The sequence below is a fragment of the Podarcis bocagei genome (assembly GCF_964188305.1).
Source record: "Podarcis bocagei genome assembly, chromosome: 14".
In the NCBI taxonomy this organism is placed as follows: Eukaryota; Metazoa; Chordata; class Lepidosauria; order Squamata; family Lacertidae; genus Podarcis; species Podarcis bocagei.
Genome location: NC_138139.1, coordinates 50,820,956 through 50,837,934, shown reverse-complemented (window position 1 = coordinate 50,837,934; position 16,979 = coordinate 50,820,956). Strand labels below are relative to the sequence as shown.

Sequence of the window (16,979 nt, the reverse complement as noted above, 5' to 3'; positions counted from 1 at the left end):
CCTAAGTGTACTTCAGTAATACCATTGTACATCTGGGTACAGCATGATTTTAATACACTGCACAGTTTCCATTATCTGATCCTGTTGTGAATAAACTTCTGGAGTTCACCTTGAATGCATTTCTCCACTGCCCCAGAAATGCCTGTCCCAGCCTGGTACCCACCATACATTGTGGAATATAGTCCCATTATCCCTGAGCATTATTCATGTTGGCTGGGGGTGATGGGAATTAGGGTCCAGTTTCTGAAGGACACCAGGTTGGGGTAGGCTGCTCTGGAACCATGGTTGTTCAGCAAACCTTTCCCTTGTTCACTTTTCTTCCAGATAAGCCCTGTGTGCCTGCAGTGGAATCTTGGTGCATTGTAGAAGATTCTGAGGAATGTTATGGGGCATGTTCTCTGTGCACCATCTTGGCTTGCTGGGCCTCACTTTTGCCTCTGTTAACATTTCTAACCAGCTGCACATTACACAGAGAATATCGGGGGGGGGGGGCTGAATTTCAGAGGAGCTTGATGCAGTTTGAAAATTATTGCTGCAGAACCCAGAAATCACAATTTTGGTCATTATTTCTGGCTGTTGATAGCCTTTATTCTAAACTATGTATGTATGTATGTACGTACGTACGTACAATCCGGGTTTTGGTCAGAAACCATACGTGAGATTTAACATTTACTAAATTATTCTGTATTTTGTAACATGTCCCAGTGCATCAGGGACAGCCAATATGGTGCCCTCCATATGTGAGCTCCAACTTCCATTAACCTCAGCCAGTGTGGCTAGGGCTCAAGTATCAAGGGAGCTATAATTTCAAACATTGGCTACCCTTGCTCTACATGGCACCTCTTTATTATTCCTTATTCATGCTTGATGCTTAGAGTGACCTTTTCTAAACTCAGTTTTTAAAAACTACCTGTATGCATGCTTTTCAGGTTAAGAATCCAATTGTTATCCAGTGGTATCGTACTCTATATTTTACTGCGCGTCAATATTATATAGTTGAAGCTAGCAAGACAGACGCTAAGTAATCGTACTGCTGTGGGCATTGGTGGCTCCCCTGTCATACCTCAGAATCTCTGCTGTTGCTGAGATTCCATTTGCTGGCATTTGGTATCTCCACATAGTAAAATGGAGTGAAATTAGGTCAGCGGCAGCAATTTATCAGAGTTCCATTTGTGACTAGGTAACAGTTATCGCTGTTCAATTTGGCATATGTTTCCTCACATTTTCAAAGAATGACCCTTGTTTTCGAATACCCAAGCTTTAGTGCTCATACTTTCTGAGCGTTTAACAGGTGTGCTGGGTCTATCTACCGATTTCTGTCATAAGTGCATGCAATGGCAACCTTATATTTCCCTCCATGTGATGTGTGAAGCATTGAATGTAACAGATGCTGGAGTGGGGAGAACAGCTCCATGGAGGCAGGGGCAGTCAGTGGTAAACCTCACATCACAGAGCAGTTTAGTTCTAGCTTGTATTGTACATATCACTGGTCTAATGCTCATTTTATTTTCTCGGTGTTTGCATTTATTGGGTTCTTTGAGCTATTCCTTTCACACGGTGAGTAAGATAAATGGCTATTAGTCATGATGTCTATATGGAACCTGTTCAGAGGTACTATACTGCTAAATACTAGTTGCTGGAGTGTGCAAGAGTTATTTCGTTATTGTATTCATAAGTCGTTTTATTCCAAGACACCCAAGAAAAGACTTACAATTTCAAAATACTAAAACAAATAATAAAATATGTAAAGTTGGCCTTGTGAGTTGAGGGGTCAGTCTGACTGGAGCAAGTCCTGATGCTTCCTTTGTCTGTTTGTTTGCCTGCCTGCCTCACTCTCTTCTGCCTTCCCACAGGGTGGATGGCGTCTTTTGGATCCATAGGGGAAGGGTTTAATTTACTGGAGCAGGCCCTGATGTTGACCATGCCTTCCTTCCTTGCTGGCTTCTTTAAGCACTTTGGATACCCAGGTCTCTGATCCCCAGTCCCCTTCCCATACCTTTTCCAGTCCCATGAGATTCCTTGGATTCTCTGTAGTTTGCCCTTCTTCCTCCCCCCCCCCAAATCAGGATGCATCTTTCCTTTGGTGGATTCATTTGAGATCAGATAATGCTTAGACTCCCACCCCCCATACTACTTGCTTAAGTGTGGGTAGATGTTAAAGAATCCCCTCTAATCCCAAAAGGCAAAATATGAAAACTGTTCGAAGAGGCTTGGAAATGTCTCCAGCTTAATAGAAGCTAAGGATCAGGCACTTGTTAACTTCACAATGAATTATTAGTTTACAGTGTAATGGTATACATGTCCACTCAGAAGTAAGTCTCTTTGTGTTTAATGGGGCTTATTCCTAGATAACTAGGTACAGGATGGTAGCATAGGCTTCAGTTTAGAGTTGGCAATTGGCTAAAACGGGGTTCTTGTGCCTTTAACAGTTGTATGACAGGCAGACATTCAACAGGTTAAGCCTTTTATAGAATGGAAGCACAATTACAGAAAAAACTTCACCATGACTGTGCTCCCTCTAGTTTTGTGTATACTGTGGCCCCATGGCAGCCATGTTGTGACTGGTGCCCACAGCACTCTCTCAAAATTTGAAATCTGCCCATGTATCCAAAATAGTTGGTGACTCCTGTTTTATGCTGACAAAGGCACTTGCGGAGAGCGCAAAGCAGGACCATGGCTTAGGTATGTTCAAACATCCCGACAAAGAGGCTTGACAGGGCTTTTGGTCCCTGGGCCTGAGGTTCCCACCCCTGTCCTAGAGGCAGCTAGTTGGTTGCTCTGGGAAGCAAGATGCTGGAGTAGATGGTATTTTATATTTGATCCACTAGAGCAGCCATAGGCAAACTCTTGCCCTGCAGATGTTTGGGACTACAATTCCCATCATCCCTGACCACTGGTCCTGTTAGCTAGGGATGATGGGAATTGTAGTCCCGAACATCTGGAGGGCTGAGTTTGCCTATGCCTGTTTTATACCCCGCCCATCAAGCTGGGTTTGCCTGTGCCTGCACCAGAACTCTTATGCTTCTATGGGCAGTACTAATCAAATGATTAAATAATATTGTTGGATTAATCAAATGCATTCCAGTAGATTAAAATTTCATTTGTATATGAATAAGAATAATTACTTGAAATAAAGAAGCATGCTTTCTTTGGTTTTAGACATTGGGAATGCATCCCTCAGGTCACAGCACCTTAGCCTATTCCCTCCTGTATGAGGTGGAAGGAGAAATGCTACTTCCGATGGAACTTGCAGTCTCTGTGGTGTTATATAAAAGATAATTTTAGAAATCTATTTCCTGATTAAATTTTTAAATGAATTAATCTGAATGAATTGACTAAACATTGCAGCCCTAGCTTTCATCTCTTATGTAGAACACAACAATGTACTTGATTCTGCCACAAGTATCAGTCATAGTTCCTCTTCAAGCCTACTGAAATTTAAACCATAGCTTTCCATTTATATTTTTAAAATGCAGAGACTACAGAAAAATGGGATATTAAAAGCACATCAGATCTCCACAGGCTCCGGGTAAAGAGCTAATGCAGGCTTAGAATACTTTCAGTATACTCTGTCTAATAATTCTCACTCATCTTTGTTCGGATATGGGTGATGTTCTTTTCCATTTGGCTTATGGTTTACTATAATAACATTTCCTTAATTGCTGCAGGGGAAAAAACACTACTGTATCTGAATAGAAGTAGACAGCTTTTCCCCATGACTGGAACAAACATCCATACACTAAAATGCTTCTAATATCCTACTTGTGCTTGTTATAAAAATGAATTATGTAATAATTGGAAGATCATTTAGACTGCTGAAATATTTTTAGAAACCTTTATTAACCATATGCATTGAGAAAACTTGAATTTGGTTCACATTTTGATAGATGAAAAACAGTTGTTGATTCTTGTTGATCATATCATCATAAACTTAATCTATATATACATAAAAAGTAGCTTCTAGCATTCTGTCACACTCTAGTGGGATCAAGAAATGGAACACAGGGCAGGGCTATGCAGATGAAGGATTGGAAAAAGTTTTTTTAATCAATGGCTGGGATCACTAGGGGTGGGGATCATGCTTAATACCTCCCATAATAACAACCCTGAGTACATCCTTCATTGTTTCCCAATTCAGGTAAAGTGTTACACTTGGAGGTCCTGTTGTAGTCAGGGCAGACCTTACCCTCAGCCCCCTAATATTAGTTGGTCTAATATTCACTGGCATAGATGTTGAAAGGCTCTGATGTGTCTTCACTACAAAATCCCTTCTAACATTTTCCCAACAACTATTGCAATGTATAAGCACACAGTGTTACAATATTTTCTTGCGAGCTATCTCAGACAGAGAATCGCCTGAGTTCTTTCCTGGCACATATGTTTATTACATCCCAAAGTCCAGCCTGTGGCAGTAGTTGATGTGTGATTTTGTTGTAGGAAGTTGGTGAAACAAAGATACCCTTTGTCATGACCAAAAAACAGTCCAGAGCAATATTTTGCCTTGGACATACATTTCTCTTTTCATTTTCAGAAGTATTTAGAATAAGCCAGTCTTCTTGATTAGAAATCAAACTATCATTATTAATAATGATTATTATGTTGTACATGGTGCCATAACCATAGACGACACTTTACAGAGTAGCATATGGGAGAGAAAGGTTCCTGCCCTAGGACACATAATTCCTGACCATCAACCAGGGTGGTTGGGCTTTATGGGAGCTGGAATTCACAGCATTGATGGGCAGCATGTTGCCTACCCCTGCTTCAAGGTAAGCCTTGAACCAGCAGATAACGCTCTCTATGCATGAAAAGAAAAAGGCTCCAACACCCTGTTAGATCTTTCATGCCTTGCCTTACATTCATCTCATTTACTGTTAAGAAACTCCTAGACTGTTATTTATTACCCATCTTAATGAAAGAACTACTGTCCTCCTTGCATTTTTCTCTTGCTATGTCTTTTGACATGATTTCATTTTTCTCCAAAACATTTAAAGAGGCATGATTCACCATGATCACATGGACACATTTCAACTTACTATACCACATTATCCCCAATAGCACCATTCTCATGTTAAATCTTTCATGTTGTTGGTCATTGTTACATCAATTAGATATTTTGGCAAAGGCCTGCCCAGATGTATTTAACACTGCCTGCACCCGAAATAATTAATTTACCTCAAGCCCAGAACAGCTGTCCTGGTTTGTAGAACCTGTATTCATGTCCCGTCCCACCCTGAAATATGGCTTTGCCATTTCTACTGCACAGCAGTTAGGCTGTCTTGAATATACTGCACACTTCCAGCAAATACAATGCCCTTTTGCAACCCCTTGTTTTTAAGGGAACTTACAGAATAATATAATTGTATAATTGGAATGGGCCCAATTCTAGTCCAACCCCCTGCAATGCGGGAATCTTAACTAAAGTGACTGTGACATAAGGCCATCCAACCTCCAATGAAGGCGTGTCTGCCACCTTCTGAGGAAGTCTATTACCATCAGAAAGTTTTTCCTAATGTTAAGTCGGAATCTCCTGTCTTGTAACTTGAATCCATTGGTTTGGGTCCCACCCTTGAAGCAGGAGATAACAAGCTCCATGTGGCAACCCTTTAGATATTTGAAGATCATATCTCCTCTCAGTCTCCTCTTTTCTGGGCTAATCATACCCAGCCCCTTCAACCTTTCCTCATAAGGCCCTTGATCATCCAGTCCCTTGATCATCTTGGTTGCCCTCCTCTGCGCACATTCCAGCCTGTCAAAATCCTCCTTGTGGTGCTAAGAATTGGACACAGTATTCCAGTTGTGGTCTGACTAAGGTAGAATATAGTGATTTTCTCTTGATCTGGACACTGTACTTGTGTTGATGCAGCCTAGAATAGCATTAGCTTTTTCTGCTGCTGCATCACACTGTTGTCTCACATTAATTTTGTGGTCCAACAAGACTCCTAGATCTTTTTCACATTTACTACTGACAAGTCAGGCGTACCCCATCTTATATTCTTGCAGCTGATTATTCCTGCCTAAGTGTAGAACCTTACATTTGTCCCTACTGAAATTAATTTTGTTAGCTTGGGCCCAGTTCTCCAATCTATTAAGGTTATTTTTAATTCTGATTCTGTCTTCTGTGGCATTAGCTACCCCTCCCAGTTTGGTGTCATCTGCAAATTTGATGAGCATCCCCTCACTTCCTTTATCCAAGTCATTTATAAAGACGGTGAACAACAGATCCAAGACAGAACCCTCCCATGTGGCACCCCACTTGTCCCTTTGTTCCAGGATGATGAGGAACCATTAGTGAGCACTCTTCGGGTTTTGTCGGTCAACCAGCTACAAATCCACCTAACAGTAACCTCATCTAACCAACATTTTACCAGCTTCTCTGCAAGAATATCACAGGGGACTTGTGTCAAAGGCCTTATTGAAATCAAGATACACCACATCCACAGCATTAACCAATCCACCAAGCTTGTAACTTTATCAAAAAAAGAAATGAGTCTGGCATGACTTGTTTTTGAGACACCCATACTCGGTCTTCGCAATCACAGCATCCTTTTATAAGTTCTCACAGACTGACCATTTAATTCTACGTTCTAGGGTCTTTCCTGGTATAGAAAAGCTGACGGATCGGTAGTTACCTCAATCTTCTCCCCGCCCCCCTTTTGAAGATGGGTACAACTTCTAATCTCAGAGCCTCAATGTCTATAATTCAGTATAACTAGTTTGTCTGTTGCTCCGTGCAGTTCTGTTCCATTCTGTACACTGAAAAGCCTTTTAGAAGCACCCACATTCAAGCAGGCTGGATTCTGAAAGCTGGACTTCTTAGGCTAGACAATTCCATGGGTGGTGTTTGTTGGTCCAAGATGGGTGAACAGAGAAAAAGGGCCCCCTTTCAAGTGACTTGTATCCCTTATGAATGTATGTTGGGAGGGGGATAAAAATGTACGGACTGAAGGATTATGTTGTATGATAACTTAGTTACTTTTGTTGATATAAGAGTCAGTTGTAGAATAATACATTAACTTCTAGGTGATGCACTTCTTTATCAAGATCTCCCTTCACTCTCCCATTCAGTCTTCCATATTCATTACCCCTTTGTTGATCCTGGAAAAGTTTCTTTTTATAAAAGCTCTTGACCATGTTGCCTGTCCTGTTGTTCACTCCGCTGTCCATACATCAGCACACAACAACGACGTGCAATAGCAGCACAGGAGGAACATTAAGTAACTATGATTGTAGCTTTCAGCCCCAGCTGGAGAATATTTGTTCCTCAGGTTGTAAGAATAAATAAGCTTGCAAATCTTTTATTCCTTCAGGTTCTGTATGTTGGCAGATTTGTAGCTTTTTTCTTCAATGCTAATATTTTGGAAGGCAAAGGTCAGTGTGATCCATTTTCAGAGGGCCCAGATGAGACTTCAGCACGAGTCTCTGGTATTTCAAGAGGACTGTTACTAGCATGTGTCCTCCTGCAAACTTTTGTGAGATTAGTTATAACATTCAATAAGCCGATTCTGCATGGTTTATGAAGGCAAAGAATGATAACTAAACTAACACAGCTTTCGCTGAACAGCAGGATCTCTGCAATATTCATTGTCAGCTCATTTTGGGGTGTCCCTATTATCCTCTGTATCTTCAGGCTGGTCCTAGAGAGAATCATACTGTTGTAAAATAGACGACACACAAACATTGTTATTGTAATAACCAAAACAGTCAAATAAGGGTGAATATTGTATCTTGAGGGATGGATTTCTGGCTGAACTTTTTTAACAAACATTAGAATAAAGCAGAGAAGCTTGGCCAAAGATGGAATGCAGAAGCCAAAGGTAAATTTAATAATCTCGTATTCAGGCCATGCAAATAAAGGATCTAATTGGCAGTCTGTTTCTTCATGGTAATTCTCCATGCCCAGCAGTGCCACCACTATTAGTGTAGCACAAAAGGCACATATCAGTGCAAATGCAACAGATACCATAGGGTTTTGATGTGCCTTACTAATTAAAGCATTTTGGGGTGGGTGCCTATAAAGAAAAAAGCTAAGCACCATGAGGACAAGAAGGTACTGAGAGCTGAAGTAATTCAAATTGAAAAAAAATGACAGCGTTCCACACTCAAAATAGGATACTTTGAGGTAGGCAGGCCTTGTGATGATGGTGAGCGATAAAAGAATCATTAACATGTTGCTGATGGTGTGAGCAAAAAGCATTATATCTAATTTCTCATTGGTGCGCTGCATATGGTTCTTGATGAGGATGCCTAAAATAACAATCCCAGCTAGTAGACCAGTTGGTACAAAGAGCGTAATATAGCAGTGCATAAATCTTGATATTACATGTTGTGAGAATATGATGTCTTCAAAACTTGTGAATGAATCTCGGCTCTGGCTTGGGTACTTCATCCAGGTCATATTATGAGAGACCATTCTTGTGAAGAACTTTGGTTGCTTGGTGTTTCTGCAAACTGGAAAACAAACAATCAAAGGACTTTAAATGTATAGTCAAAGCAGAAGAAAAGTGAGAAAGTACCACCGCATATCTTTGGATTTTTTAAATGTCAAAATGTGCTTACAGTGCACCCCAGCTGCAAACCGTAGAGCCATGTGCTTTGTCAGAAAGGAATGTAGAGTTGCTGTTGAGCCTGAGTACAATGTTACTTACTTAAGAGTAACTAGGGCAACCTAGCCAGATGGGTGGGGTATAAATAATGAAATTAGTAGTAGTAGTAGTAGAATTGGGAGGTAGTCTTGAGACAGCTTCACAAACAATAGAAAATGATGTTTATAGCCTCTATGGGGGAGGGCTTAGTTATTATAATAACTAGAGACACAACCATAGCCCCAGTAAAAGGACAGGGCGCTCTATTGTCATCTGGTCACTACACTGGTATATCTTTGAATTCCACTATCACAAGTAGATTCAGTAGCAGTTTCTACCCTCTTAGTGCACATTGTGGCTATTGGGTTACTATGTTCACAGTGATTGTTTCAGAATAGTTGTGAAGACTACAAGACTGCAGCAATAGATTTTCAGCAGTAATATTATGACCTTTTAATTCCCCCAGTCTCATGATGGAACTATTGGAGATTGGGGGAAATAATTGTTTTTTAAAAACTTCTTTTTAACACCTTTATCTGATATACTCTTTTTCTAGCTTAGAACTGTGTGTATGTGTTTATAGCAGTTATAAATTCCTAAAGATAGGGTTTTTTAAGGTGAAGCTGACAGGGAATTAACTGTAATAGCTCAATCATGTGATGCCATCATGATTCTGTTACCATGAAAAGACATCACTTTCTCTTTTAAACAAATAATAGACTGTGTAAAAAGATACAATAGTTGTTTGCTCTGCAGAAAATGACTGCCATAAATATGGAATGTGTAATTTTATAGGCTACCTAAAAACACGATTTGTACGTTATCAAAAAGGTGATTTCCATATACTTTGTTGAAAGAAATCTGTTGCTAATATTATTCAGAGGTTTTTAAAAAAAGGATTGTGCTGCAATAGGATAAACATTTCATATTTTAAATTATGTAGAAACCTATATGGAGCTTTTGGAGTGTAATTATTAGTACATTTTAAAATATAGCTTCTATTTCCCAAGCTTTGTGCTCGTATTAAAAGATGTTTTAGCATATCTGCAATTAAAAAATATAGCATGCTATGTTTACTATTTCGTCTTCTGTTTCCTTTGTAACATAAGCATTTCAGTTTTCACATTAATCCCCAGATTTAATACTGTGGTTTCTTCAAATCATTCAGTAATATGCAAAGCTGATCCATTCAGGCAGAGTGTATATGTACAGTGAATTGCAGGGACACTGCAATGCCTTGGGTCTCTTATCAGAAGTTTCCATAGAGCCTCATCCAATAATGGAATAATGTTTCTCCCTAAGACTTTCTTCCATAGCTTATATATTGTTAGTGCAGTTCTGTCAATGTTAGAATGCTGTGCTTTAAGCTACAGTGTAAGTTTAAGGCTTTAGTTGTATGCCACATTTAAGAAGACTAAGAAGAGCCCTGCTACATTAGACCAAATACAGTGGTACCTTGGGTTAAGAACTTACCGTAATTTGTTCCAGAGGTCCGTTCTTAACCTAAAACTGTTCTTAACCTGAGGTACCACTTTAGCTAATGGGCCTCTAGCTGCCGCCGCACAATTTCTGTTCTCATCCTGAAGCAAAGTTCTTAACCCGAGGTACTATTTCTGGGTTAGCGGAGTCTGTAACCTGAAGCGTATGTAACCTGAAGCGTATGTAACCCGTGGTACCACTGTATTCATCTAGTTTACCATCTTGCATCTTATGTCCCTTAGAGGCTTAGAAACAGGACATGAAAACAATAGTCCTTCCCCAAATCATGCCTCCAAACATGGATGTCAGCTTGGAACTAACGTCTTTTGAACTCAGTTGGACTTTCTTCTCAATAAACATGCACAGAATTATTCTGTGAGTATGTTAGACAGAGCTGAAATATTAGCTTATTCACACACACACACACACACACCCTGACATCCAGCTAAAAATGGCACCCATGTTGACTTTCAAACAGTTGAGATCTACTATAAAAATACAGTATCAATAACAAATATTTCTAGTTGTTGGGATACGGGTATGTATGTGCAGAGTGGTGTAATAACATGGGCTTTTAATTTATTTATTAGACTTCTATCCTGCCATTCCTTCCTCTCCCCTTGTTCTCACAATAGCCTTCTGCTGTACATTAGGCTAAGGAATTGTGATTTAGGTCCCTCAGTAAGGGCCATGCTAGACCTGAAGTAAGTAGGTCTTGTGTTGCTTTCCTTTCACTGTGAACAGCAAGATCGATTGATGATCTGATTCAAATAAAGACCATGGTAGGGGTGAATACCCCCTCCCCATAGTCCTGATTCAGCCCCCACCCCACCACTGGCTGTTAGTTAAGGGGGGAGAGGAAGAAGCCCTGCAATAAGAGCAAAGCTACCACAGAAAAAGATATATATGTCTCCTGCCTTTCACCCAAAGAACTTGAAGCAGAATATTTGTTTTCCATTTCCTTCCTACAAATACCTTGTGAGGTAGAATTAGACTGAGACAGTGACTGCCTTGGTTTTATAGCCAAGAAGGAATTTTGATCCCCAGTTTCCCCAATGCAAGGTTTTCAAGATTGAGAGAGCCATGGGATATAATGGTTAAAGTACAAGCCTTTGATGCTTGGGCTTTGACCAAGAAGACACAGGATCGAACGCCTGCTGTGCCACAAATCTCTCTTCATGAACTGAAGGCCAGATTTTTGTCATGTAATTTGGTCCTGAACAGTTATGATCCCTAGCTAGCAGGACCAGTGGTCAGGGATGATGGGAACTGTAGTCTCAAAACATCTGGAGGACCGAGTTTGAGGAAGCCTGTTCTAGAGCATCACAGGCAGCATGGTTGCAGCATTGGCTGAATTATGCTAGGTGAAATCAACAAAACCCTTTCCTGTACTGAGGCTTCAGCAATAAGTTTTGGGGGCAGCTTTTTCAATTAGGTATCTTTGCAGCAAGAACCCACAGCTTACAGTAGAAAGGTGGAGTTGGCTAAAATGAGGTAGCTTTGAAACTGGGATTTGGAGCACCTAGAGCATCAGATGCAAGAAAGGGAAGGTGAGCTGCACACAAAGGACATTAGACTAAATTGTTAAGTGGGAGGGAGGGATTTATCTGCTCCACTGGCAATAGCTAGCTAGCACTCAGCATGGATTAAAAAAAATGTAAAATGGGTTAGTTCCTTTCCATTTTGCTACCAGAATGAACTCTGTTTCATTAATGTAAGTTGAAATGAAACTCACTTGTGGGTTAGAAGAAGAAGAAACAGATTGTTTGCTAACAGAAGAAAAGCATTTAGTGAGAGCAGCACATCCGCAAAAGCCTGAGCCACTAGGTTATTACAATAATTATACCATTTATAAGACACTGAAAGAGTGTTCAAAGCACATGACATATTATCTCAGTGACTCTTAAAAAGCAACATTATGATTTAGGCCAGTATTAGTATCTGCAAGTGTTAGTGTTGAGCTTAGTATTAGTACTGTCAATGTCTACCTTTCTGCTTCCTGACTCACAAGCAAGCTGTCAGACAAAGTGGCATTTAATAAGCATATTTATTAGTGTTAATAAGAGTTGTGATTTTTTTTTAGGAAGACCTCAATTAATTTTTTTACAAACCCCAGAGTTTTCCAGTTGACTTGCCTATGAAGATCCAGGACAAAGCGCCGCCTTTCAGAAATCCCCCCCAGACATCAATTCCGCCTTTGAAATCCCAGTAATGTCCTGGAAAATGCAGACGTGGGGTAGCCCTGCTTGTGATAGAATGGATCTAAGTTCTGATAGAATAATATAAGAGTAGTCTACAGCTTGAGTGTTGAAGAAATGCTTTCCATTTGTGAACTGACAGAGTACGTTCAACTAGAAAAATAGAATTGTAGAGTTGGAAGAGATCCTGAGGGTCATCTAGTCCAACTCTGCAATGCAGGAATCTCAGCTAATCTTGAATGCATCTTTTGGATTTGAATTCTAAGGAACTCTTAGATTCCATGCATTTTGTGTTGCCTGAAAAACACTCAGCAGGCAACAAATGCATCAAATGTACATCGCCACATAGTACATTCTTGTTGTTTAGTCGTTTAGTCGTGTCCGACTCTTCGTGACCCCATGGACCAGAGCATGCCAGGCCCTTCTGTCCTCCACTGCCTCCCGCAGTTTGATCAAACTCATGCTGGTAGCTTCAAGAACACCATTCTTAGTAAAAACCTTATAATGGCATTGAGAATTCCATTTTGTAAAATAAAGTGAAAAACATTTATAACTGGAAAGGGTACCTTTTCTGTTAGTGAAGAAAAAACTACATGGAGGTATATAGATTGTGAGGTTCTTTAATTTCCATTACTCTGGGAAAATAATTTTTACCACCACCTTTCTCTGATTACCTAGCATAACAGCAAATTTACTGCAGCAATTCTAGCAAGCTGCATGGCTTGTGCATCCCTTCACGTTGTTTAGTGGCTTCTGCAGAATGAAGTGTCTTAGAATATCATCATTTCATGACAACAGCTGAAATTACAGTCAGAACGCATTAGGTTTAAAGCCATGGATTTCATACTTTTTGCTTTAACACAGTCCTTCTCATATTACCTTTTCTGCTGAGGATATTCTGCATATCTTCCATTAATGGGTGTTGCAGAGCATTCTGGGAAGTATTCTGAGGTGCGCAGTCAGTTTATCCAGGGCATTAACCTAGACATTGGGCCTCATAGTTACCACACGTGAAGGGAAGGTCTGTCCTATAACAAACCCAACATTCTTCTTTGGATGCTTGTTGCATGCAAGGGAAAGCATGTTGTTGTAGGCAAGCTTTTATGGGAGTCCCCCATATTACAGATTTTTCTCAGTGCAGAACCTCTCTTTTGCTTCCAAGGAACCCCCAAGGTTTATTTGGAACATAATTTGAACAAGGAAATAGCATTATTCCTAGCACGCGCGCACGCGCGCACACACACACACACACAAATTGTCCTGGCTTTTGGAATATAACTAGATTGGAGCCTAACAGTTAAAGGTTTATTGTTCACTATGTTATGTTTTAATAGTTGGATTTTGTTGATGTTTTAGTTATTGTTGTACTGTATTTCTATTTTAATGGTGGTTGTTAGCTGCCCTGGGCAGGATATAAGACAAATGAATAAACACAATATTTTATTTTATTTTTTTAAGTATTTTTTAAAAGTAATGAATGCAGTTCTTTTTTAGGATATGCATTTGGTTTCTTTTTTGAAAAAAATAGTAATCTGTATACTGTTCACTTCTGTTTCTCAACTTCTTTCTGATTTTTTCTTTCACTGATGATTCTTCCCCTTATTTGTTTCTGACTTTTTCTGACTCCTCCATTTTAAAGAAAGCCCTTCTCAGGCATTGTGCTGCTAGTATGTTAGGCTTTATTTGTTTTGGCAGTGAATACAAAAATGTTCTGGAATCCTGTTCTCAGGCTCAGACACACAGCTAATAAATTATCCTTGCCTCCAATAGATGGAGCCGAACCATTCCCCACAACACGCAGGAGAGAACTACAGGAGGGCAAGTACTGCGAGGGAAATCTCTTGAGAAAGGCAGAACTTGAAATTATTTCCCCCTTGCATGCGTTTGCTTAAAACACTCAAGTCTGGGCATTTCAGTTTAATGAATTAAACTGACGACTTATTTGAAAGCTTCCAAGCTGCATTACTATGTTTAGGAATCGTTGTTTTAGAAACCAGATCTATTTTTGTATAGATGCTTAGCATATGACAGCCCTTCCCTGGTTTTTTTTCCCTACAGGAGAAAGAAGATGCTTTTTATACAAGCAAGCCTTGTGCGTAACTGGAGTGTTATTGCTATTTTAGCTGTTTAGTGTAAATGTGTTTATAATTCTTTGCAAAAGATGGACTAGGGATTCTGACATAAGTTAAATTCAGAGACAGGATTTGTAGAGGCAGAGAAATAAAAAATGGAGTTACTTACACAGTTGATCACAGTAAGAATTTAACTGAAGGAATACAGTTTCTACAGAAACAAACAAATTGAAAAGAGATTTTTTCCCTTCTACACAGAGGAAGAATGTTAACAGTGTTGCGTTTAAAATCTGTTATGTGTGCAACTCTTGCTTTCGTCTTATTCTAAAACAGTAGAAGGCAACATTCCGGCTCAGTAGAAAGTTTTGATTCCTCCTCCCCACTTCCTTTTGTTTAAATAGTTGAAGCATCTGGCTTCTTGCACATTTAAGAATTCTGTGACACTTTAATTATTTATAAAAGGATTCTAGCAGAACAGAAAAATCCTGGTCTCTTTTGTTTTCATAACTTTTTTTTAAGATGTGGTACTTTGCTGCATTTTGCGCAGCTTTAAAGCATATTACTGAAGCAAAGAGGTTGAAAGTACAGAGCTCTTTTCACACTGCTTTTGGTCCTTAGTGATGATGAAAACATTACACATTTAAAACAAAGTAGGTTACTTACCCGTGAAACAAAATGCAGATGCAACAGGCTGATGCTGTCTTTATGATCAGATTGATGAGGAAAATAAGTTTTAATGCATACTTGGCTTCCTGTGTGTGGTGACGTGTTCAGTTCGAAAACTCAGACAACAAAAAACCACAGTTCTTCTGTAGGAAACAGGAACTTGGTTTCATGTAATTTAAACCATACACGTTGCAATTTTAGCCCGCGTATGGCTCCATCATGTGACTTTAAAGTTTGAGTTGACCTACACAGAGTGATGTTTGGGTACTCCAGAACAGAAAAGTAGTGTTTAGTCATATATTTCTGAGTCTTTGAGGCCATCCAGTGGTTTCTCAGTTATTTTAAATCATGAAGCCATTCTACCCCTATTCACTAATACTGGAAGTATGTTTTCACATGTCCAGATGTTTAGCATTTTCAAAATGCTGCACAAGTAAATATCAAATAAAAATATTTTATACAAGTAGGACCTGCACCAAAATATTATCTTATGGAGTGCTTCCTGTCCAGGATTCCAGCCAGTCCATTCCATTCACCCCTCCTCTCCCCTGATCTCCCTCCCACTAACAGTCGGTCAGCTTTCCATGCCCACTGAACGTGCTCAGTGATTTGGCTATTGTGAAAGTTCATTTCCCATTTTTTGAAATATATTTTTATGCTCCTTGCAACCTTCAAGTTCTCTGGCCTGCTGATAGTTCCCTCTTACGCATAAGCAGTGTTGATTAGGCTGCATACGGACTAGAAGAAGTGAGATTGCTAGAAGTATAAATGGTAATGATTAAAACACTCACACCCTTACCTCCCCCCCCTCCTTCCAGAAGCTGATGCTGAATACTTCGCCTAGAATCAAAAGTTTGGAAATAAAGATTCCTACCTTCTTGCTGGGTTTGGAGGCATAATTGTGGTGTGTCCATGAAATAGCTTGTCCAAAATACCCTATGCATTAAGAGGTTATATTTAAGACATGGTTTCCCAAACTTGGGTCTCCCAAGCTATTTTTGGACTACAACTGGAAACCCAAGTTTGAGAAACCTTGGTTGAAGAGATAGTCAATTTAATCTGCTCACTACTAACCCGTAGTGTGCAAGATGGCTGAATAAAATTGTAATTATTGATAATTCTAAACATTTTAATTTACACAGTGCTGTAATTTTCATGCACATTTCCCTCTGACAGTTACTGTTGCTATTCGAAATTGAATGAGGAAGAAAAAGTGGGCATTCTTTTCAAATGTGGTTTCTCTTGAACATTTATTTTTATAGTCTCAATTTGATTCAGTTGAGCAATCAGGATACGGTCATATGAGCTCAATAAGAAAGTAAACTTTATTCGGATAGCACACAAGGGGCTGTTTTAGTGTGAGTTTTTTGTGTGTTTTTTAGTGGTTGGTCAACTGATTTAGGGCTAACTTTCTGCAGTTCTAGGAGGTTGCAGTCTTTAAAGCGAGCATTCAGCAAATTTAAGAGTTTAAATCATTTGTGACTTGGGTGCATAATCATTATGAGAAGCCTGTAGCAAACAGACAAGTGTTTGAAATATAAAGACTTCCTAGTTAAGAAGGAGCTTATGCATCAGCTGACAGCCCTTACACCCCTTCTGACAATGAGGTGGCTGAAAACAAAAATCACACTCTCAAAGAAATGATGTGTGCTCAATTACAGACACACGGTTGTCTGATGCATTATTGGAGAAAGCCTTAACAATGGTTAATTACACTCAGAACTAGCTGTTCACAATTGCAACTCAAACAACACCATTTGGGCTTTTCATGGTATGAAACCTAAGTGTGGGTGTAGCCAGGAATTTTGTTAGGGGGGACAGGACTTTTGTTAGGGGAGCAGAACCAGTGTGATTTGTCAGTGAGTATTTCTATTGTTTTACTTGATATGGGGGTGGGCAGCTGCCCCCCTGGCGCCCCCCCCCCCAGGCTACACCCATGAACCTAGCCTGGGTCATTTGAGAGTGTTTGGTTGCACAGC

At 39.8% G+C, this 16,979-nt stretch overlaps 1 protein-coding gene and 1 long non-coding RNA gene across 5 annotated transcripts in view; one reads left to right on the top strand and one right to left on the bottom strand.

Moving 5' to 3' along the window:
• CHLSN (cholesin) overlaps window positions 1-16,979 on the top strand; it is a 144,991-nt gene that overhangs the window by 24,280 nt on the left and 103,732 nt on the right. For 3 of the 4 annotated variants that reach the window (XM_081169756.1, XM_081169758.1, XM_081169757.1), the window contains exon 3: window positions 14,033-14,080. The exons of the other annotated variant lie outside the window; for it this stretch is intronic. In XM_081169756.1, coding sequence (XP_081025882.1) covers window positions 14,033-14,080 — 48 coding nt within the window. The remainder of the gene's footprint in view (window positions 1-14,032; window positions 14,081-16,979) is intronic. 4 annotated transcript variants of the gene reach the window in all.
• On the bottom strand, window positions 3,822-16,442 carry LOC308573108. Its single transcript, XR_014001920.1, has 2 exons — window positions 14,998-16,442; window positions 3,822-8,451 (listed from the first exon to the last, which is right to left on the bottom strand). It is a non-coding gene; the product is annotated as an uncharacterized lncRNA (long non-coding RNA).